The 23,716-nt window shown below is 44.2% G+C and overlaps 1 protein-coding gene across 2 annotated transcripts in view; it reads right to left on the bottom strand.

Annotated features, from left to right (window-relative positions):
* CUNH5orf63 (chromosome unknown C5orf63 homolog) overlaps positions 1 to 23,716 on the bottom strand; it is a 182,762-nt gene that overhangs the window by 136,583 nt on the left and 22,463 nt on the right. The window contains exon 1 of one of the 2 annotated variants that reach the window (XM_073676644.1): positions 16,037 to 16,066. The exons of the other annotated variant lie outside the window; for it this stretch is intronic. Within the exon in view, the coding sequence (XP_073532745.1) occupies positions 16,037 to 16,051 (15 nt within the window). The 5' untranslated portion in view covers positions 16,052 to 16,066. Of the gene's footprint in view, positions 1 to 16,036; positions 16,067 to 23,716 lie in introns of those variants that run through there. 2 annotated transcript variants of the gene reach the window in all.

Raw genomic sequence — 23,716 nt, 5'->3', positions numbered from 1 at the left:
GCTACCACGCGCTGTAAAAAAAAGAAAAAACAAAGTAAAAATAAAAAAAACCCTCTATACTAACCTGTCCGGTGCCCCCCGGTGTCCTCCTTGTCCCCGGCGGCTATCCTCTCCTCCCGGCAGCGGGCTCGCTCCCCGCAGTGTACTGAGCTGCCATAACCTGCGGTGATGTCAGCGATCAGCTGATTGCTAATGTAACCTCACCCTGGGAACTTTCAGTCGAAAGTTCCCAGGGTGATGGCAGTGAGAGTTCACCGGGGCTGATCAGCTGATATTCAGCTGATAAAACGTAGTGACCTCCTGCAGCAGCATGTATGCTGACAGGAGTGATTTTGCACCCCTGTCAGTATACACTGCTGTCTTTTACAGCAGTGACATCATGATTGCTGATGTCACTGCTGTAGAAGTGACATTGATCGTCATGGGACAATTGTTGGCGGTACGTGGACTGCGTCGTTGATGGCGGACAGGTGAGGAATATGGTTGTTTGTTATTTTACGTTTTTTCCAGGAGATCGATGGCTTTGTGGACTAGTGCAATAAAAAAAAAATTTAAAACCTTGTGCTTATTTCATTAAAATACCTTATTCTAGCCGTGTTTTTATTGAAAAGGCGGCGACCATTTTACTACGCAGTTAGCAATGGGGGCATCTTATAGACGTCCTCCATTACTAACCTTGGCTTCACGTCAACCGCCGATACAAGGCTGACGTGAACCCCAACCCTATTACCCCACTCAGCACCGCTGCAGGGAAGTGGGAAGAGCGGAGGCTAAGCACCAGATTTGGCGCATCTTATGGATGCGCCATTTCTGGGACTGCTGAGGGGTGATATTAATAGCCGAGGAGGGTTGTAGCATCCATGGCCCCTTCCCTGGCTATCGATATCAGCCTGCAGCTGTCTAATTTAGCCTTTTCTGGTTAATTTTTTTCTGGGGTCCCCCTGTAAGCTAGCCAGTAAAGGCTAAACAAACGGCTATGGGCTGATATTAATAGCCAGGGAACATTGTTGGCTAATGGCCCCTTCCCGAGCTACTAATTTCAGCCCCCAGTGGTCGGCTTTCCCTCTGCTGGTTATAAAAATGGCGTGGGAGCCCACGCCATTTTTCTTTTTTAATTTTGTGCCCACGATCCAGACGTAGCAGTGCTTTGGACGCATATTTTTTGCTGCGTCCAAAACATTGCATTCTATTGAAAGCAGCGAAATCCACATGTCTTCACTGAACCATGCGGATTTACCACATTCAATACTTTCTAGTCATCAAAATTCTGTTGCGCAGACTAGCGATTCCACAAGAGAATTTGACATGCTGCGGTCCTGAAAGACACGCTGCATATCAGTGTTCACGGGTGATCCGCAGCCTCAGATGCACGCATAGTGGACATGGGATTTCTAGAGATCCCATCCACTATTACGTGACATCTTAACGCTGCGGGTTTGATGCTGTATAATCACGCAGCGTCAAACCTGCAGCAGCTCCTGACCGTGGCCACGTACCAAAATTCACTCGCAAATTTCTGTAGTGGACATGCTAGTCTCCGCTGCAGATTTTGACCGACTGAAGTGTCATTATATGCGCTGGATTCACATGTACCGACAACAAAAGTGCGGCATTAGAAAAAACGTGTTTTGGACTCAACAAAAATACGCTGTGTCCAAATCGCTGCTGAGTGCTGATCGGGGGGACATAGCGGCTAACGAACCAGCTATGAGATGTTAATTATGGCCAGGGACCATGTTTGCAAATGGCACCTTCCCAGGCTAAAAATACCAGCTCACAGCAGCCACATAAATTACATGAATGGAAATGCTAATGAAGATTGGGTGAATGGGACTAGCTGACACCTAGCTCTTTTGTTTGGTTATGACAAGGTGTCAATCAGACCTTTTCATGACCAAACTTAAAGTAAAGAGTTAAACACAGACACAGAGTAAACACTTTATTTGAAATACAACAGACACATTATTTAATCATTCAAATTAACCAATATACTCACCCCAGTTCTGATGGTAATCCAAGGTTTAAGCAATGTCCCACCAAATGTGCTTTTTGGAGCTCAATAAAGTTGTCAAAAACGCATGTAAAATCTGCATGCATTTTTTTCTGCCAAGGAGATGCAGAAACGCTCAGGAAACTTCTGCTTCAAATATGCATCGTGTGCACATAGCCTTATACTTACCAGTTGCAGTTTTCAGCTCTTCCCGGCGTCACTCCAGTCCCTATCCTCAATCTTGTGACCGTAACTTCTGACTGACCGAAAGTCAGAAATACCAGTCACAAGTTCTCAGTGTAAGTCTATGAGAGCCTCGTTCTGTCTCTCATAGACTTACATTGAGTTGTGGCTTTGGGCTCGCCCAAATACACTGGAGCAATCTGGCAGAACACAGCTAGCAGAACTGGACTGGAGCGGCGCCGAGAACAGATGACAACGATGGCGGCGGCTAGTGAGCATAATACAAAGGGCAGGGAACTTAGATTAGTGACACCATGTCACGTAGTGACAAGAGTCTGTGGGCACCTACCTGATCCCTCAAACTAGGGGCGCTGTAGTCTATCCCTGTCCTTTGGATTTCCCCGGATGGTGGAGACGCCGGGTTCTTGTACCTATCTATGCTCCTAACTTAACCCTTATCTGATCCCTCCCCCAACCATGGAGGTGAGGGGCCGAAGTGTATAGGAAAACACTAACCAGGCAGACAGGGGTTAACATTTCGGGATAAAAGAAAACTACAATCGTACAAATACACTCACAAAACAACAGAGTGGGAATCAGAGGAGATATGGGAAGGGGAGATCAAATGTGAGAGGATAAAGATAGACATGCAAACCAGCTCCACTAAGCAATCTCCAGAAAAACTCTCCAACCACCAACTCCAAACACTGTACTTTGTCCTTCACCACCAAACCAGGAAGTAGAACTATCACTGGCAACTCCCAAGTGCCAGTGGTGAGCATATATACCAGAGTGAAGTGGCCAACACAGAATAACTTAGACAATTCAAGATGGAGAACTCCAGGAGATCAACTGAACAGATTAACCCTTGCCATGACAGCAGGGAAAACTTGCACTGTTTAATAGGATGGTGAAACAGTTCTAATAAGTGTAGGAGATTGTGTAACCAAATGCCACGATCTTCTGGCCCCTCTCTGTTACAGTATCCCAGTGACAATCCCCCCTTCCTCCTAAGAGGGGCCTCCAGAACCTCAGAACCAGGTTTATTTGGATGTGAAGCGTGAACAGACTGGACCAACCTCATCGCATGAACGTCAGATGCTGGTACCCACATTCACTCCTCAGGACCGTAACCCTTCCATTGAACCAAATATTGAAGAGACCGGCGTACCAAGCATGAATCGATAATCTTCGCTATCTAGAATTCCAGATTCCCATCAACAATGACTGGGGAAGGTGGTGGTGGAGATGGTTCAGAGGAAGCAATATAGTTTTTGAGAAGTGATCAGTGAAACACATTATAAATCTTAAAAGTAGGTGGCAGAGCAAGGAGAAATGCTACAGGATTAACAACGGCAACTATCTTATAGGGGTTGATGAACCTGGGTCCTAGTTTCCAAGAAAGAAACTTCAACATAATGTTTCTCGAGGACAACCACACCAAATCACCGACACACAGGTCCAGACCAACCAAGTGTCTCTGATCAACCATACTCTTATATTTGGACCCCATCTTTCTAAAATTATTAAGAACACCTTGCCACACTGAAGTAATAGATGAAGAAAACCATTCCTCCTGAAGAAAGATTCCCATTGAAGGAACAGAATTGTGGAAGAAAACTGTATGCCCTGAAAATCGTGGACTTGCCAGTAGATTCATGACAACGGTTATTGACAGCAAACTCAGCTAGAGGTAGAAAACCAATTCAGCTGATTCTCGGACACAAAGCACTTAAGATATGTTTCAAGATTCTGGTTCACTCTTTCAGTTTGCCCATTAGACTGAGTATGAAAGGCGGATGAAAATGAAAGATGAAACCCTAAGCGAGCACAAAACGTCTTCCAAAATATGGAAATAAATTGAACCCCCTGGTCAGAAACAATAACAGATGGAATCCCACGTAATTTCATGATTTCTTTAATAAAAATTGGCACCCAAGTCTTGGCATTTGGTAAAGTAGGTAGCACAGAGAAATGAGCCATATTGTTGAATCTATCCACCGCCACAAATATTACAGTGTTCCCTGCTGATACGGGTAGATTAGTGATGAAATCTACAGGCAAATGAGTCCATGGTCTACAAGGAATCGCCAAAGGATGAAGAGCCCTGGACGGATGAGTATGTGGGGTCTTAGAACGTGCACAAATACTGCAGGCAGCTACGTATTCCAGACAATCCTGGAGCACCCTAGACCACCAAAAAGCCTTAGTTACTTACCGGTAACGGGATTTTTCGGAGCCCATGACAGCACGAGAGAGGATCCGCCCATCAAGGACAGGAAACCTGCAGGTAAAAAAGGGCGGCACCTCTCTCTCGCCTCAGTTTAGTTAACAGAGCATGAGAGGACCGCCAAGGTTAGTTACAATAAACACATCATTACATTAAGTACATTACTTTCACCAACTTCTCCCAAAGGTGCACAAAACAAAGGAAAGCCAACTCTAGGGGAGTGCAAAACACCAGTGAAGGGAGGGAATATACGGGTGCTGTCATGGGCTCCAAAAAATCCCATTACCGGTAAGTAACTAAGGCTTTATTCGTTCTCCCTTGACAGCACCACGAGAGAATTACAGAGACAAAAGGAAATTAGGGAGGGACCACTGCTTGAAGCACCCTTCTCCCAAAGGTGAGATCGGCAGACACACCCAGGTCCAATCTATAATGCCTATAAAAGGTAGAAGGAGAAGACCAAGTGGCAGCCTTACATATCTCTTCGATGGAAAGCCCTGTCTTCTCCGCCCAGGAGGTTGCTATCGCTCTGGTGGAATGAGCTCTCAACCCCTCCGGAACCTCCTTATTCCCTGAGGAGTAGGCGAGGGATATGGCCTCTCTAATCCATCTTGCAATCATAGACTTTGAGGCCTTACAACCCTTTCTAGCCCCCTGATGGCATATAAATAGGGAATTATCCTTCCTAAAACTGCGTGAAATCTGTAGGTATTTGAGTACGCACCTCCTCACGTCTAAAGTGTGTAGCCTCTCTTCTTTTTGATTTTTGGGGGGAAAGCAAAAAGTTGGGAGAACTACCTCCTGAGTTCTATGGAACCGAGTGACTACTTTTGGAAGAAAGGCTGGGTCAGGTTTTAATACAATCCTATCATCCAGAATCTGAGTAAATGGCAGACATATGGAAAGAGCCTGTATGTCACTCACTCTTCTGGCTGAAGTCAGGGCCACTAACAGGGCTGTTTTAAGGAAAATAATTTTTGGGGAGGCTAAATCTAGGGGCTCGAAAGGAGGATTAGTTAAGGCATCTAGGACCAAATTCAAATCCCAGGGAGAGGATTTTGCTTTGATAATGGGTCTACACCTAAAGGAAGCTTTCATAAATCGTGCTATCCAATAATTAGCTGCAATATCGGAAGAAAACAAAGCTCCCAAAGCCGACACCTGTACTTTTAAGGTACTAGTGGTAAGCCCCAACTCTAAGCCCCGCTGCAGAAACTCTAGTATTTTCCCAATAGGGGACCCCTCCTCTGGTTTAAATTCAGTAAATGATAAAAACTTCCTCCAGGTCCTAGCATAAATGCGGGTGGTAACGGGTTTTCTGCTAGACAAGAGAGTATTTACTACATTTGCGGGGAATCCCTTGTTGGTTAACAGCACCCTCTCAAATTCCACGCCGTCAAATGGAGACTCGAGGCTGGAGGATGGGAAACCGGACCCTGAGTGAGAAGGTCCGGAATCTCCGGAAGGATCCAGGGATCTGATATGGACATTTTTCGGAGACAAGGGAACCACGGTCTTTTGGGCCAAAAGGGGCATATGAGTATTACTCTGGCCTTGTCTGCCCTGATCTTCCTTATAACTGCTGGAAGCAGGATCATGGGAGGAAATGCATATGCCAGAGGGAATTTCCAGGGAACCATAAAGGCGTCCACTGTCAGGGGTTCTTCTCTGGGGTTTAGGGAACAGAATGTTGTCACCTTCCGGTTGGATTTTGTCGCAAATAAGTCCACTGTCGGAAGACCCCACATTGCCACAATTCTGGAGAAGATTTGAGGATTCAAGGACCATTCTCCCTCTTTTATGGAAGTACGGCTTAGGAAATCCGCTGTGACGTTTTCTTTCCCTTTTAGATGAATAGCCGAAAGGGAGAGACAATGATCTTCTGCCTTCTGAAGAAGTCTGTCCGCTACCCTCATTAAGTCTCTTGAGCGGGTTCCCCCTTGGTGATTTATATAAGCTACCGAGACTTGATTGTCCGAGAGTATACGGACATGCTGGCCCTGTAAATATATAAGGAACTTGTTGAACGCATAATCCACCGCCAAAAGCTCCTTAACATTTGATGACAACTGTACCTCACTCCTTGACCAGGTCCCCTGAACTAAGTTTCCTTCGAAGTGAGCTCCCCAACCTGCAGCACTCGCATCTGTAGTTAAGACTGCCATTGGCTTACACTCCCAGGGGACTCCCCTAGAAAGATTATCGTGTCGTAACCACCAATGAAGGGAATGTATGGCCCGAGGACACAGGGTAAACTCACGGTCTAAATGTCCCTCTAGGACTGAGTTGTTATACAATACATCCCACTGAAGAGCCCTTGAATGAAATTGTGACCAACGAACTGCGGAAAAACTCGAGGTTAAGGTCCCTAATAGCGACATGGCTTTACCCATACACTGTCTTACCAAACCCTGGATTCTAGTAATTTTTTCTTCAGATAAAAAACATAACTGTTTTTTAGAATCTAAAATGACCCCCAGATACTGCTGAGCTTTGAGTGGAGTTAATCTAGATTTTCCCAAATTTAGAAACCACCCCAAGCCCTCCAAGACAGACATGGTCACCCGAAGGTGGGCCTCGCATTGAACAAAAGAGTTTCCCACTATCAGGAGATCATCCAGGTAAGGGATTATTAGAATGTCTCTTTCTCTTATATGGGCCATAACCTCTGCCATTAATTTGGTGAAAATTCGCGGGGCTATTGCTAACCCAAAGGGAAGTGCAGTGTACTGAAAGTGTTTAACCACCCCCTCAATTTCAATGGCCAGCCTCAGGTATTTCTGATAGTAACTATGAATGGGAATATGGTAATACGCATCCTTGAGATCGAGAACTACCATATAACAGTGGGGAAAAAGCAATTTTATTACTGTTTTCAAGGATTCCATTTTGAAAGTGTCTACTTTAAGGAAGCTATTTAAAGATTTTAGATTTAGAATTGTCCTGAAACTCCCATCCGATTTCGGGACCAAGAAGAGCGGGGAGTAGAATCCGAGACCCTTTTCTGAATCCGGAACCTCAATCAGGACGTTTTTCCTTATTAAGACTTGAATTTCCGATACAAGGGCAGTCTGGCGTTCTGGGGAGGAACTAGAGGGAACAATCATGAATCTCTTGTGAGGAAAAGCTTGAAATTGAAATTTTAGACCATATTTAATCAGGCTCAAAATCCAATTACTATGAGAAATCTGTTCCCAAGCTGGGAAAAATAATGACAATCTCCCTCCCACCTGGGCTGATTGTGCATTCCCTGGCTTCTGCTCATTTTTTGGAGATGAATCAAAGAGAAAGCCTCTACCTTTTCGACCTCTTTCTTCGGACTTGTCCGGTTCCCTGAAGAATCTTCTTCGGATGAATTTTCTTTTCCGAAAAGATCTCTTAAAGGAGGGTAGAGGTACCGATGGAAAACCCTTCTTAGGATCTCCGGCCTTCTCCAACAATTCGTCCATAGTCTGGCCAAAGAGATATTCCCCTTCACAAGGGATTGTACACAGTCTGGACTTTGTCTGTAAATCCCCAGGCCAGCATTTAATCCATAACGCTCGTCGAGCCGCATTTGACAGAGCTGATGACTTTGCTGCCAATCTGACTAAGTCCGCAGATGCATCAGCAAGAAAGGCCACTGCACCCTGAACCAGTGGAAGGGAAGAAATAATCTCCTTCCTAGAGACACCATCCCTTAGCTGACTGTTTAACTGTTCCAACCAAACCATCAGGGCTCTAGATGTGCAGGTGGCTGCTACTGCTGGTCTCAGTGCTCCTGCAGCTGTCTCCCATGCATCTTTTAAGAAGGTATCGGCTCGTCTGTCCAGGGGGTCTTTTAATGCTCCCATGTCATCAAACGGGAGGGAAGTCTTTTTTGCCGCTTTAGCAACAGCAACGTCCAGCTTTGGTGCTTTTGACCAAGGGGAACATATGGCATCCTCAAATGGGTATCTCCTCTTGAAAGATGGAGGAACACTGCCCTTCCTGTCGGGTTTTTTCCACTCTCTATCAATGAGGTCTTTAACTTTTGTATTCACGGGAAAACCTTTTCTCTTTTTCTGACCTAATCCACCAAACATTACGTCCTCCACAGATTTTTCTGCCCTCATGTCTACAATGCCCATGGTAGACCGGACAGCTTTTACCAAGGCATCAACCTCCTGCAGAGGAAAACACTGTCTATCCGATTCACTATCAGAAGGAAACGTCAGAGTCTGAACCCGGCTGAGGTTCCCGAGAAATATGAGTAGATTCTGAGCCTTGCAAAGCCTTGCCTATTTCCTCTCTAATTAAAGTCTTTAGGCCCAGGGAAAACTCCGGGGTTTCCTCCGTCATTACTTTGTTAATACACAGCTGGCACAATTTCTTAATATATGCATCTGGGAGCGGATTGCTGCATAAGGCACATTCTTTATGTTTAGATTTAGCTGAACATTTCTTGCTCTGAAAGAGGAGTTTATAGAAAGAAAAAGGAGAAGGAAACTATTAGTAGAACTTCCACGAAGATTCCACTTACCCCACAGAATATCTGGTACCGTAGAAGCAGAAGAATCCATCATAACCGGCGGGGAATCACGCTGAACCGGACCATTTTTTCTGCTCTTAGTGGTGAACTTCCTAGCTGAACGACTAGACCCAGACCGGGAATGACGTTGCACCACCAGTTGTGAGGGCTCCCCAGAGGGCTGCTCCTGCAGCAGTTGTTCTTGCTGAGGTGAAAGCTGCTCCAGCGAATCTCCCATGTCTACCAAGGTAACAATGGGCTGGGAAGCACCTCTGTATGTTGCCAGGACTCTTTTATACTGGCCATACCAGGTACCATGTGTGGGTTGTTCTTTTTTTTTTTTTTTTTTTTTTACAAACCCAGGAGGGAGTCAGTTGTTCCCTCGTGGTTCCCCTCCCCCAGGTGGGCTCAACGCCGCCTGCCCAGCTGACATTGTCTTCCTCGTGGACACTTCGGCGTCCTCATGCTCGCGCGCACTTCCTGGTTGCGCGCGTGAGCTCCGCCCACTTCCGGTGACGTCCCCGACGCACCGGAAATACGTCACAGGGCCGCGCACGTCACGTGCCCCGCCGGCGCAGCCCGGATCTCCTGCCTCGTACAGCGGGGGGGAAGGACGTCCGCTAGCGGCTCCACACATGGCAGACATCTACCTCCCGTGAGGGGATGTCACGCCTGCCGCAACGCACACGGAGGTGCCCCAATGAGCCCTGCCGTGGCGTCTCCAGAGGCCCAGGACCGACAGCTCCATCCCAGTGCCCTGTGGCTCCCTCTGGGGCAAGAGACCATCTTCTGCAGGTAAGCCTGCGAGGTCTCCCATCATGGACAGGAAACCTAAACTGAGGCGAGAGAGAGGTGCCGCCCTTTTTAACCTGTAGGTTTCCTGTCCTTGATGGGCGGATCCTCTCTCGTGGTGCTGTCATGGGAGAACGAATAAATGATGAATAAGAAGATCTGTGGTGGCTTTATTTCCAGGATGTCCAGCCAGGACCGAATCATGATGTTCATTCAAAATTTTAAGATGGAGGTTCAAAGTGACAAACAGTTTACCTGGAGGACAGGCTGCAGGGGAGTCCCCCTGAGCCTCTACGACCTCCTTCTCCAGATCAGAACATATACAATTGCTTCTCACTAAACTCATATTATATAGAGTCATTACAAACAGAGTGATTTATTTCAAGTGTTTATTTCTGTTAATGTTGATGATTATGGCTTACAGCCAATGAAAACACAAAAGTCATTATCTCAGTAAATTAAAATGATTAACAAAAACACCTGCAAAGGCTTCCTAAGCGTTTAAAAAGTTACCTTTGTTTTAGTAGGCTCCATAATCATGGGGAAGACTGCTGACTTGACAGATGTCCAGAAGGCAGTCATTGACACACTCCACAAAGAGGGTAAGCCACCAAAGGTCATAGCCAAAGAAGCTGGCTGTCACAGAGTGCTGTATCCAAGCATATTAATGGAAAGTTACGTGGAAGGAAAAACTATGGTAGAAAAAAGTGCACAAGCAACCGGGATAACCGCAGTCTTGAAAGGATTGTTAAGAAAAGGCCATTCAAAAATTTGGGGGAGATTCACAAGGAGTGGACTGCTACTGGAGTCATTGCTTCAAGAGCCACCACACACAGACGCATCCAGGACATGGGCTACAAGTGTCGCATTCCTTGTGTTAAGCAACTCATGACCAGTAGACAACGCCAGAAGCATCTTACCTGGGCCAAGGAGAAAAATACCTGGACCAAGGTGTTCAGTGGTCCAAGGTGTTGTTTTCAGATTAAAGTAAATTTTGCATTTCATTTGGAAATCAAGGTCCCAGAGTCTGGAGGAAGAGTGGAGAGGCACACAGTCCAAGCAGCTTGAGGGCTAGTGTCAAGCTTCCACAATAAGTGCTGGTTTGGGGAGCCATGTCATCTGCTGGTGTAGGTCCACTGTGTTTTATCAAGACCAAAGTAGGTGCAGCGGTCTACCAGGAAATTTTAGAGCACTTCATGCTTCCCTCTGCAGACAAGCTTTTTGGAGATGGAGATTTCACTCTTGAGCAGGACTTGGCCCAACAATGCAGACGAGCTGAAGGCTGCTATCAAAGCAACCTGGGCTTCCATAACACCTCAGCAGTGCCACAGGCTGATCGTCTCCATGCCACGCCACATTGATGCAGTAATTGATGAAAAAGGAGCCCCGACCAAGTATTGAGTGCATTTACTGAACATACATTCCAGTAGGCCAACACTTCGAATTTTAAGAACATTTTTCAAGCTGTTGTTATAAAGTATTCTAATTTACTGAGATAATGACTTTTGTGTTTTCATTGGCTGTAAGCCATAATCATCAACATTAACAGAAATAAACACTTGAAATAGATCACTCTGTTTGCAATGACTCTATATAATATATGAGTTTCACTTTTTGTATTGAAGAACTGAAATAAATTAACTTTTTGATGATATTCTAATTTAGTGAGAAGCACTTGTTGTAGCAATAACTACACCCTTCTATAATATAGGAACCGGCTCGCAATTACTTCCTTCCTGCGGAAGACTAGATAAAGCATTCATCTTAATACTCTTCTCCCCCTGGCCTACAAAAAAGTTGAATCTGGTAAAGAACAATGACAATCTTGTCTTTGTAGGTGTCAGACATTTGGCAGATTCCAAATATAAAAGATTTATATGATTAGTGATCATGATGATGGGATGAACTACCCCTTCCAAAAAATAACACTACTCCTCAAACGCCCACTTTATTGCCAAGAGTTCCCTATTACCAATGTCATAGTTTCTCTCGGCGGACAACCGTTTCTTGGAGAAGTATGCACACGGACCCTGCGACAATACAGTCCCAACCCATACCTCTGATGAGTTAACTTCTACAATTAATGGCTGAGTAACGTCAGGCTGGATAAGAATCGGCGCAGAAGCAAAACATCTCTATCTCTTTAAAGTAGCAAATGCCTCACTGGCCAGACAGGACCATTTAGAAAAGTCCGTCCCTTTCCTGGTCATATCCGTCAGTGGTTTCGCCACTACTGAAAAGTTCTTGATGAACTTATGGTAATAATTGGTGAACCATAAAAACCTTTGTAAAGCTTTTAAGTCTTCAAGATGATCCCAATCCAGTACCACACGGACTCTTGCCAGATCCATGCGAAAACATAAATTATATGTCAAACCAGAGAAATGTATTGTTCCTGAATACTTGTAAGACCTGCCTGACATGTACCTGATGTGACACGAGGAAATCAATGTCGTCCAGATAGACTACCACAAATCTACCTGCCGGATGACAAAAAATGTCATTTACAAAGTGCTGAAAAATTGTGGGAGCATTAGTCAACCCAAATGGCATAACAAGGTTTTAGTATTGTCCCTCTCGTGTATTACAAGCAGTCTTCCACTCATCCCCCTCCTTTATACGGATGAGAATATATGCCCCTATGAGGTCCAGATTAGAAAACCACTTAGCTGCGACAATCTGGTTAAATAGGTCCGTAACGAGAGGGAGAGGACAAGGATCCTAAACTGTGATCCGATTTAGTTCACGGAAATCTAGGTTGTGGCGTAACCACCATCTTTTTTCTGCTGCAACAGGAGACGAGGAAGGTCTGATATGACCCATAGCCAGACTTTCTGAGATATAGTCCCTCATGGCCTGCCACTCTGGACCTGAAATATTATACAACCTGCTCTTAAGCAATTTGGCCCCAGCAATTAAATTAATGGCGCAATCATAAGGAAGTTCCTGAAGCGCAATCATAAGGAAGCCCAATCCTCCTGATTTTCGGAGACGAAACACCTGAGGTAGGTCTCCAAGTTCTGATTGACACGCTCGGTCTGACCATTCGACTGAGGGTGGAAGGCGGAGGAAAAGAACAGCTGCACCCCCAGACAAGAACAGAATGCCTTCCAGAACCTGGAAACAAACTGGGTCCCCTGATCTGACACCACATCGGAGGGAATCCCGTGAAGCTTCACAATCTCATTTGTGAACACCTGAGCAAGTGTCTTGGCATTTGGAAGTGCAGGCAATGCGACGAAGTGAACCATTTTACTGAACCTATCTTCTACCACCAAAACCACCGTTTTTCCTGCAGAAACCAGTAGGTCAGTAATAAAATCCATGGACAAGTGTGTCCATGGCCTTCTAGGGATAGGTAGCGGAGTACCAGACAGACGAGTACACGAAACTTTAGAACGCGCGCAAATACTACAAGCAGCCGATGAGAGAGGAGTCCGCGGTTGCCTTACAACCTGGATGCCCAGCAAGCACAGAGTTATGATGTTGTTTAATTACTTTGCAGCGCAGATCAAATGGTACAAATAACTTTCCTGAAGGGTAAGAGGCAGGGGCGTCCCCCTGTGCCTCCAACACCTCACCCTCCAGTTCAGGATAATGTGCCGAAATCACTACTCCTTTCTGTAATATCGGGGCAAGGTTCTCATGGTCACCGCCACCAGGGAAGCTCCGGGACAAAGCATCAGCGTTGACATTTTTGACCCCTGGACGAAAAGTGACAACAAAATTGAACTTAGTAAAAAACAGGGACCATCTGGCTTGCCTAGGGTTGTGACGTTTAGCTGATTGGATATATGACAGGTTCTTCTGGTCAGTAATAACAGTAATAGGATGGACAGCCCCCTCCAACCAATGTAGCCACTTCTCGAATGCCAATTTGATCGCCAAAAGTTCCCTATTACCCTCGTCATAATTTTTCTCAGCCGAAGACAATTTTTTAGAAAAGAAGGCACATGGATGCCATTTACAAGGCGATGAACCCTGAGACAACACAGCCCCAACCCCGCCATCTGACGCATCAGCCTCCACAATAAAGGCTTGAGAAACATCGGGTTGACTGAGTATAGGTGCAGTGGCAAAATGATTCTTTAAGGAAGAAAAAGCCTGGAGGGAAGCATCCGACCATTTGGAAAAATCAGACCCCTTCTTAGTCATGCCAGTAAGGGGTTTCACTATAAGAGTAATTTTGGATGAATTTCCAATAAAAATTAGCAAAGCCCAGAAAACGTTGTAGAGCCTTCAGGTTCTCGGGACGTTCCCAGTCAAGGACTGCACAGATATTCTCTGGATCCATCCGAAAACCCGAAGGTGACAACAAGTACCCCAAAAACTGCACCTCCTGAAAAGCGAAAACACATTTTTCTAGTTTGGCATTAAGTTTGTTATCCCTTAATATCTGGAGCACCTGCTTAACATGCCCCCGATGAGTCTCAAAATCAGGTGAGTAAACCAAAATATCGCCCAGATAGACCACCACAAACTTCCCACCAAATGATGGAAAATATAATTTATGAAATGCTGGAATACCGCAGGTGCATTGGTCAACTAAGAAGATGTCTGTAATGCCAAACGTAGAGATCTCCCAGAAACCACTGCAGGACGACTGTCTGTAACCTCTGATACACCCGTGACACCGGGTTGCTAACCTCCCCGCAACCTGGGTTTCTTAGTTCTCCAGCGGCTGTTTGCGTTTTCGTATAGATGGACAAGTACCAACAAAATTACCCTTCTTACCACAGAAAAAACACACTAACCTTTGTGCCGAACTGCAAGAGGATCGGTAAAACGAGTTGTGTCCTACTGCATGGTTTCCTTGGTAGACTCAGCTCTAGGTTCCATTGACCCCTGACCCCTGAAAATAGAGGTGTCTTATTATGTCTCTGATGTAGACGGCGGTCCACTCGGATAGCCAGAGCCATGGCCGCCTCCAGGGAAACTGGGGTCTCATACAGAGCAAAGGCATCCTTTACCCTCTCAGACAGAACTGGACTGATGGGTCATTCCACCTAGTATCTGTAGACCACCCTCGGAACTCAGAGCAAAACTCCTCTGCTGGCCAGTCTCCCTGCTGCAGTGGACGACAGAGAAAAACGGTCAGGGTCATCATAGAAGAGACCCAGAGCCAGAACAAATTCCTAGACCATCTGAAGCAACTGGGAATCAGATGGAAGAGAAAATGCCCAGGTTTGAGGGTCACCCTGGAGAAAGATTACGATCCCCACCCGTTGCTCCTCAGTACCTGAGTAATGAGAACATAATCTAACATAAAGTTTACAGACCTCCCTGAAAACCATAAACTTATCCCGACGCCCAGAGAACCTATCCGGCAGAAATCCACCACAGCTTGCCTGCAGTCGACAGGCGCTGCAAAGCCATGAATCGTAAGTCTGCCACCTCCAGGTAGAGTTGTAGCTGCCCTGCCAGAGCAGCCACAAAATCCATAATGGATCCAAAAAGGTGGGGAGCGTGATAATGTCAAGTAGTGACAAGGGACCCAAGCCCTCGAAATAGGGGCACCCTAGTCTATCCCTGTCCCCTGGATTAACCCAGATGATGGAGATGCCGGGTTCTCGTATCTATCTAGCTCCTAATTTAATCCTTATCTGAGCCAAAGTGAATAGGAAAACACTAACCAGACAGACAGGCGTTAACACACAGAGATAAAAGAAAACTACAATCATACAAATACACTCACAAAACAACAGAGTGTGAAACAGAGGCGGTATAGGAAAGGGAAACCAAATGTGAGAGGAATTTTTTCACATGCAGACTCCTCCTCAGTAGTGTTGAGCGAATGTGCTATTCGAGCATGCTCGAGTGTAGTTCAAGTATCTTTGCCGTGCTCTGATAATATGTTTGTCTCCCTGCGGCTGCATGTTTTGCGGCGGTAGACAGACGCAACACATGCGGGGATTGCCTGATTGTTAGGCAATCCCTGAATGTGTTGTATTTGTCTACCACCGCAAAATATGCAGCCGCAGGAATTCGAACATATTTTAAGAGCATGCCGAAGATACTCGAATTACACTTGAGCATGCTCGGATAGCACATTATCCAAGCATGTTTGCTCAGCACTGCCCCATTAAATAACATTGGTCCAAGTGCTTTCCGTTTTTTCATAGACAGAAAATGCAGTAATGTGACGAGCCCTAAAACAAAGTGAATGTATTCTAATGATGCATTTAGACGTCGTTCAGCGCTCTTTTAGCGGCCAGTTTACAGAAGCTGACGAGCAATAATGAGGACAAACCAATTGTTAATCCGATTGTTCTGTCCCTATATACAGTACATGATAAGCACGTCCCATTTACACAGGATGAGGCACTGCAGATGGCATAAACAATCCAATCACCTGATGAACGTTCATTTTCTGATTATCCACTGGTGTAAATTACTGTACTGTCACTCGAACAAGCTGAGCCCTTGAGTTCATACAGAAAAATAAGAAAATTGTATACATTTTCATTATACAAAGAATAACATTTGTTGGCTGAAATCAAAATATCCCTAAGGACATGCAAAAATTATGCTTATTTCTGCTGTGTTTTTTCTGCAGGCCTCTGCATCAAAATATGCTATAAAAATCTGCTCTGATTTGACTGTTATTTACATGCATTTTTATGTCCTAGAAGTCTATAGAGAAATATGAACCAATAAAGAAAAAAAGCAGTCTTTAACAGCACCTCTAAATGCCCAGTGGGTATGAGTTTTCATAAAAATCACATCTACTTTGCTTAAACTGTTAACCATAGCAGATTTTCTGCAGAAAAAAAACAGTATTAATGCTGGAAGAACATGGTCATAAAGCTATGTTCACACGCGATGGCCAGTGCATCTAAACCCTTGGGAAATCTGAACATAATCAGCATTGTCTCTACAAACCGGTCCACCCGCATTGGACAATTTCTGAGAATCCCACATGGAAACACAGAATCAGTCACATTGACGAGCTCATAGAGGTTTTTGTCATGGATTTTCTTGACTGAAAAAACGCTTCTAAAAAAAAAAGTCACAGAATTTTTTCTGCATGGTTTTTGAAGAGTTTTTTTTAATTATGTGGGATGTATGAATATGGTGTGGTTTTTGGAGTGTTTTCGCTGCAAAAACTATGATAAAAATCACTGGAAAATGCACCAAATAAATAACATCCTGACAGGATTTTTAACATACAGGAAAAAAAAAGAAACAAAAAAAAACAAAAACAAATCACAAGATGTCCGTTCTTATTCAAATAGATGGGGAAGCTTGTTGTAAGCAGAGGTGAAACATTTTTTCAAAGTAGATTTTGGCACGAAATCAGCGGCAAAACCACATCAAGAACCTCTGTGTGAACATAAACTAAATTACAATCTGCATGTGGATCAGCGCCTCACGTCCACTCACATTTCTGCATTTATCACCCACTCCTGGTTTTAGCTTATAAATACTGAGGTAAAATACTGACCAAATACTGAACGTGTGAACGTGGCCATATTGATATATCAGCCCCTATCTGCAGCAGACAAGGACCTTTCTACACCCTCCGGCCCCCAGTGTTATCAGCACACCAGTCACCTCTCACATTGAATCTAATGAATACACAGTATCCGTACAAATATTATCCCCACATACACGGAAGAGCAGTCACAGAACAATATCCGGAGCTCCCCACACGTGCCTCACCCACCCTGTCTGTGTCACACGGAAGGTCACTCAGCCCCGAATACAGAGAGCAGCAGCCGCTCTACTTCCTGCTGCCAGAGCTGGGGCGACACTGCCCTCTAGTGGGAAGAGGACTGCTGCCCATGCCGAAAACTATATAGTGTAATATATATAATTTATATATAAATATTCACCATCACCATCCTCTTCCTGTTGCTTTCTTATATTCTGTGCAGCTTATGGTAACGGCTTATTCACACATTCAGTATTTGGCCAGTGTTTTTCATCAGTGTTTATATGCCAAAACCAGACATGGAACTTACAGAGAAAAACCGTAAGACTGTGTGCCCACGATGCGTTTTTAATGCATTTCCGCAGCGTTTTTGTAGCTGCGGAAACGCATTAAAAACGCATGGTAGAAGGCCTGCCATGTTCCCCAATGATAATCCGCATGTGCTGTGCACATGCTGCAGAAATTTCCGTTGCGGATTATCATTGTGGAAAAAAACACAGCACTACCAATTATTTTGCGGAAGCGCTGCGTCTTCGCCGCCATTGACTTGCATTAGACCGCATGGATTACGCATCACTGTATATATAGATGCGCATTCCATGCGTTCTAATGTGCGGATGGTACCCAGGTGTGGAGGAGAGGAGAGTCTCCTCCACACCCAGGTACCATTAAAAAATCTGTAAAAAAAAGAATAAAATAAAAAGTAAATGTATACTTACCTTCTGTCGGCCCGCGCAGCGCTCCTCCTTGCTTCCCGGCACTTTGCAATGATTTGAAGGACCTGCGCTGACGTCAGAGTCATGTGACGGGTCACGCGACGCTGACGTCAGCAGGTCTTTCAATTCACTGTTGCCGGCAAGGGAGAACGGAGTGAGCGGGACACCGGTGGGTAAGTATATATTTATTTTTTTATTTTTACCACTCTCTCGGGTCACACTATATAAATCCATGCAGTTTGCATGGATTTATATAGTGTGACCAAGTTGTTAAGCACTTTCCAAGTGGTGCTAATCGCTTGGAAAGCGCTTGTCAATCCGCATGCGGAAATGCATGTGAAGAACGCTTCACTTCCTCTTGTCCCTGGCAGGAAAAACGCATGTACAATCCGCATGTGTTTTTTCTGCCAGGGAGATGCAGAAACGCTCAGGAAAAAATCCTGAGCATTTCTGCATCGTGGGCACATAGCCTTAGTGAAAGATTGACACCTGTTCTGTGTTTTGGAGATAATCCAAACTGATCAAAAAAAACTGATGTGTCAATTAAGCCTAATTCTCTTGTGCTTTCTGTATCAGATAAAGGCTCCCCCCAGCTCCAGTCATACTGTGCTTTGCTCACCCTCACTAGGTCTAAGTATCAGTCGCTGTTCTCGATGTCTGTAATTGTCTACAGTGCTGACATCATGTCGGCACCGCAGCCAACTAGTGAGCTCAGCAGCTTGTGCCGCCACCTCGGGCAGAGCCGCTAAGCTCAGTTATTGGCTGAGTAACAGACACTAGGAGCAGCGGTGGAGTCTCAGCACTGGACCAGGGAAGGTGAGTAATACACATGTTTTTTTTTCAAAGGGAACCTGTCATCTTCCCCAGGTCTCCCAAATTGCCACCATATTACCACCATATATTTATTGCTACCATTATACTCTTCTTCACAAGCCCTTTTATTGTCTTATTGATTTCTGGATATGTAAAAAAAAATATTTTATAACTGCAGTGGCGATATGCCAATTAGTGGACGGCTAGTCATGGGGCGCTATCTTCCCCATGATAATCATCCCACTCAGAGGCGTAGCTAGGGGTGTAGCTCAGAGGGGGGCGTGAAACGTCTGAGTGGTCCCCTAAGCATTTCCAGCCAGGACTAGTCTGCAGAGTTCACAACAAAGACTTCTCACATTTCTAGCACCATCCTCATCTATTCCCAACTTGCACAGATAATTCATTCTGCTGCCACCCCAATGCTGAGCCGCTGCTGCCATATGTCTCCCTGTTACTGGACCTGCTGTGTGGTACAACATCGCTCCTCTTACTGCCCCACACAGTAATTCCCACCACTGTGCTCCGTAGGGTCTGTGCACACATTGTGTATTGTCGAGTTTTTCTGCCACAAAACCTGAAGGAGTTCCTAGTACCAGCAAAGTGAATGAGATTCCTGAAGTCTCATGCACACACTGCTTATTTTTTCCTTGCAGATTTGCAGTAGATTTAAATCTGTATCATTTCAAATTCCTTCAGCATTTTCGCTGCAGATTTCAACCAAAATGAGTGGGGAAAATGTATTAAAAAAAAAAAAAACGCATCAAAAACGTATTTTATGCTGCATTTTTCCTGCCAACACATTAGTATTTGCAAAAGATTTTTCTGCTGCAAATACTGAACGTTTACAAATACCCTAATAGAATGCCTCCTTTGTGCCTTCCTTCTAGATGGTAAAATTGCCCCCCTAGAAAATATTAATGCCCTGTGCAAGTGCCATAGAAAACTTTGCCCACATTTTGCCTCTTAGAAAGTAATAATGCCCCCTCTGTGCATCTTTGATAGCCACAATGCAATGATTGTCCCTATAACAATAAGTGTCCACTTAACATTTAATAATGTCCCCTGATTCCCCTACTGTACAGTAATAATGGCCCCTGAATTTTCCCTGTACAGTAATAATGTCTCCTGAATCCCCCTTGTACAGGTATAATGTCCCCTGAATTCCCTCTCTACGGTAATGTCCTCTGAGTCCCCCCACATATAGTAATGTCCTGAGCTCCCCCACATAGAGCAATAATGTCCCCTGAATCCCCCATGTACAGTAATAATGTCACCTGATTCCCCTCTGTGCAGCTCCGCTATACACATTATGATGTCATCACAGCTCCCTTTTATGTAGTATAATGCCCTCCACACTCTATGATGGCCCCCACAGTAGCCTCCACACTGTATGATGGCCCCCACAGTAGCCTCCACACTGTATGATGGCCCTCACAGTAGCCTCCACACTGTATTATGGTTCCCACAGTAATCCCCAAATGTTTCTTGTAGCCATCTATAAGCTTCTTGCACTTCTCAGCTTTAATGTTCTCCCACTCTTCTTTTGCAGTTTGTTCAAACTCTTAAATGTTTGCAGGGTTCTTTTTCCCAATGGTAGATTTCAGCTCACCCCAAAGATTTTCAATGGGACTGAGGTCAGAACTCTGGCCATTTTAAAACATTCCATTTTTCATCTATCAATCATTCCTATGTACTTTTGGATGTGTGCTTTGAGTCATTGTCTTGCTGGAGGACCCATGACCCATGACTCAAACCAAGTTTTCTTACACTGGGTAGGATATTTTGCTCTAAAATCTCTTGATATTTCTCTGATTTCATGATTCCTGTGATATGGTCAAGGCCTCCAGTACCTGATGCAGCAAAGCAACCCCAAAGCATTTTGGATCCTCCACCTTTCTTAACTGCTGATAAGGTATTATTTTCCTTATAAGCTTCATTGCACCATCTGTAAACAAACTGTTGCGTTGCATTGCCAAGAAGCTCTATCTCTGTTTCATCTGTCCACAGAACATTTTTCCAGAAGGATTGTGGTTTGTCAAGGTGCTCTTTTGCAAAGATCAGTCATTCCTTTTTATGACTTTTCTTCAGCAATGGTTTCTTCATTTGCCCTTGTCCATGAAGCTCTGCTTGGTTTACTTTGCAACGTATGGTACTTGTTGAAACCATGACCCCAGACTGTTCCAGGTCGGCCTTCAAGTCTTTGGATGTTTGACGTGGTGTTTTTTCCACCATTCGTACCAACCATCAAAGACATCTTTTGGCAATTTTCCTTTTTCCCCCACGTCCAGGGAGGTTCTTGATGGTTCCATGCTCGCAAACTTCTTAATAACATTGCACACTGTTGAAACTGGAATACCAAGGTCTTTTGAGATGGCTTTATATTCTTTGGAAGTCTTGTGTTTGCTAATAATAGCTGTTCTGATGTCCTCAGACAGCTCCTTTGTCTTCACCATTATGACAAAGGAACAGGGCCTAGCATGTGACTTTTTAAAACAGTGAAGTCATCATTCATTGGCTAATTCATGTTACAATGGCACCGACAATTAACCACAGGTGAATCTCTTTTATGATTTACCACAGGCGAGTCAAAATGTGTTTCCATACTAAATTAATGTAAAGGGTGCCAATACCAGTGACACAGCAGACTTTAGGTTTTTCTATTTTTCCCTCCCATTGTTTTTAGTTTTAAATTATTGTTTATCATTTGCTCTTTTGTATTTAACACGAGTCTCTATACAAAAAAACTGTTTCACTAGATTCATTTTTTTCAGGATATTCCACATTATGTACTTAAACTTCATGGGTGCTAATAACGATGAGCAGGACTGTACATATGCTGTACTAGTAGAATATCGTATAGTATCGGCCTTGAGTTCACAATATAACTACATTCTGATCCTTTAATCCTTCTATTAAGGAATGGTTCTTAAATTGGCAAACCCTTCTGCAGAATTCTGCTCTATTTTAAATGTATAAGTCTAATATTGAAAACGAGAATCGATCAAATCTAGCTACGGGTAAACATTATTGTACTGTGATGAGATTCCACTGGCCCCTTCCATTGCAGACATCTTTGTTAACCCTTTGAACACCAGGGGGAGCAGTTTGACTGAAAATGACATCTATCACATAAAGACTTCTCATTGAAACTAAAGATCCTACATGATCCATTGTGTCACCTTTACTTCTCCAGTCCAACATTGCACCATAAAAATGCACAAGTATATTAGTGATTTATGTTATATGCTGTTATAGTGATTTTGTTACAGAAATGAGTCCTGCCAAAACAAATGATAAAAAATAAGGACACATTTTTATGTAGAATAATTGTTTATATTCTAGCATTTCTGAACAGAATGGAGCTCCATAAAGCTCTGCATGCCTTTATCCGAGAACAAGAGTTCTGTGTAATAAGAAATACTGATGTCGTCCATTAAACCCTGTATTAAAATAATAGTAACATGAAGAGAATCCATATTCTGCAGAATCTTACAGGGGAAATAAGACCTTAGAATCAAGAGGGGATGATGGTTGCAACATGACAGCTACAACAGGCTTATTGTATCAATTGGACAGGCCGAGGCCTTAAAGTGTATGGATACCTTTGACATTGAAAAATTATTTTTTAAGTATGTTAGCATTCATCACTAGTTAATAAAATATACCCAAATTTCAGTCTGTAATCTTCATTCCTCCATTCATTTTCAACCTCCTGATATGCAGTTTGCAGCCTGACCGAAGTTCCAGATTTTTCTCTTGGTGTAATACTTGCTCGATGTGAGCTCTGTGTGTATCATGCTTTATTCACCTGCTTACATGTATCATCACGGCTGCAGAACTCCACTTATTTCCTCTCTCATTGTGCTTTCCTCCTTGTTTATTGCCTGTTTTCTCTGTTCTCCATAACACTTTAGATTATTTTCTCCTCTCTCCACTGCAAATCTAATACAACCCCATCTCCCTTCTGTTATCTCTAGTACTGAGAGAGGGGAGGGGTAGAGCAGAAAGCAAAAGGAGCAGGAGTTGTGGCTATTTACAGTGGGTACGGAAAGTATTCAGACCCCTTTATATTTTTCACTCTTTGCTTCATTGCAGCCATTTGGTAAACTCTAAAAAGTTCATTTTTTTTCTCATTACAAAACACCCTGCACCCCATCTTGACTAAAAAAAACAGAAATGTAGACATTTTTTGCAAATTTATTAAAAAAGAAAAGCTGAAATATCACATGGTCATAAGTATTCAGACCCTTTGCTCAGACAGTCATATTTAAGTCACATCCTGTCCATTTCCTTGTGATCCTCCTTCAGATGGTTCTACTCTTTCATTGGAGTCCAGATGTGATTAATTAATCTGTTAGGACTTGATTTGGAAAGGCACACACCTGTCTATATAAGACCTCACAGCTCACAGTGCATGTCAGACCAAATGAGAATCATGAGCTCAAAAGAACTGCCCAAGGAGCTCAGAGACAGAATTGTGGCAAGGCACAGATCTGGCCAAAGTTACAAAAGAATTTCTGCATTACTCAAGGTTCCTAAGAGCACAGTGGCCTCCATAATCCTTAAATGGAAGAAGTTTGGGACCACCAGAAGTCTTCCTAGACCTGGCCGTCCAGCCAAACTGAACAGTCATGGGAGAAAAGCCTTGGTGAGAGAGGTAAAGAAGAACCCCAAGATCACTGTGGGTGAGCTCCAGAGATGCAGTAGGGAGATGGGAGAAAGTTCCACAAAGTCAACTATCACTGCAGCCCTCCAGCAGTCGGGCCTTCATGGCAGAGTGGCCCGACGGAAGCCTCTCCTCAGTGCAAGACATATGAAAGCCCACATAGAGTTTGCTCAAAAACACAAG

This window comes from Phyllobates terribilis, unplaced genomic scaffold, assembly GCF_046119375.1.
Source record: "Phyllobates terribilis strain yellow unplaced genomic scaffold, ASM4611937v1 Scaffold_1__5_contigs__length_1240528914, whole genome shotgun sequence".
NCBI classification, from domain to species: Eukaryota; Metazoa; Chordata; class Amphibia; order Anura; family Dendrobatidae; genus Phyllobates; species Phyllobates terribilis.
Note: the sequence above shows the minus strand (reverse complement) of the source record. Positions and strands in the feature narration are given on the sequence as shown.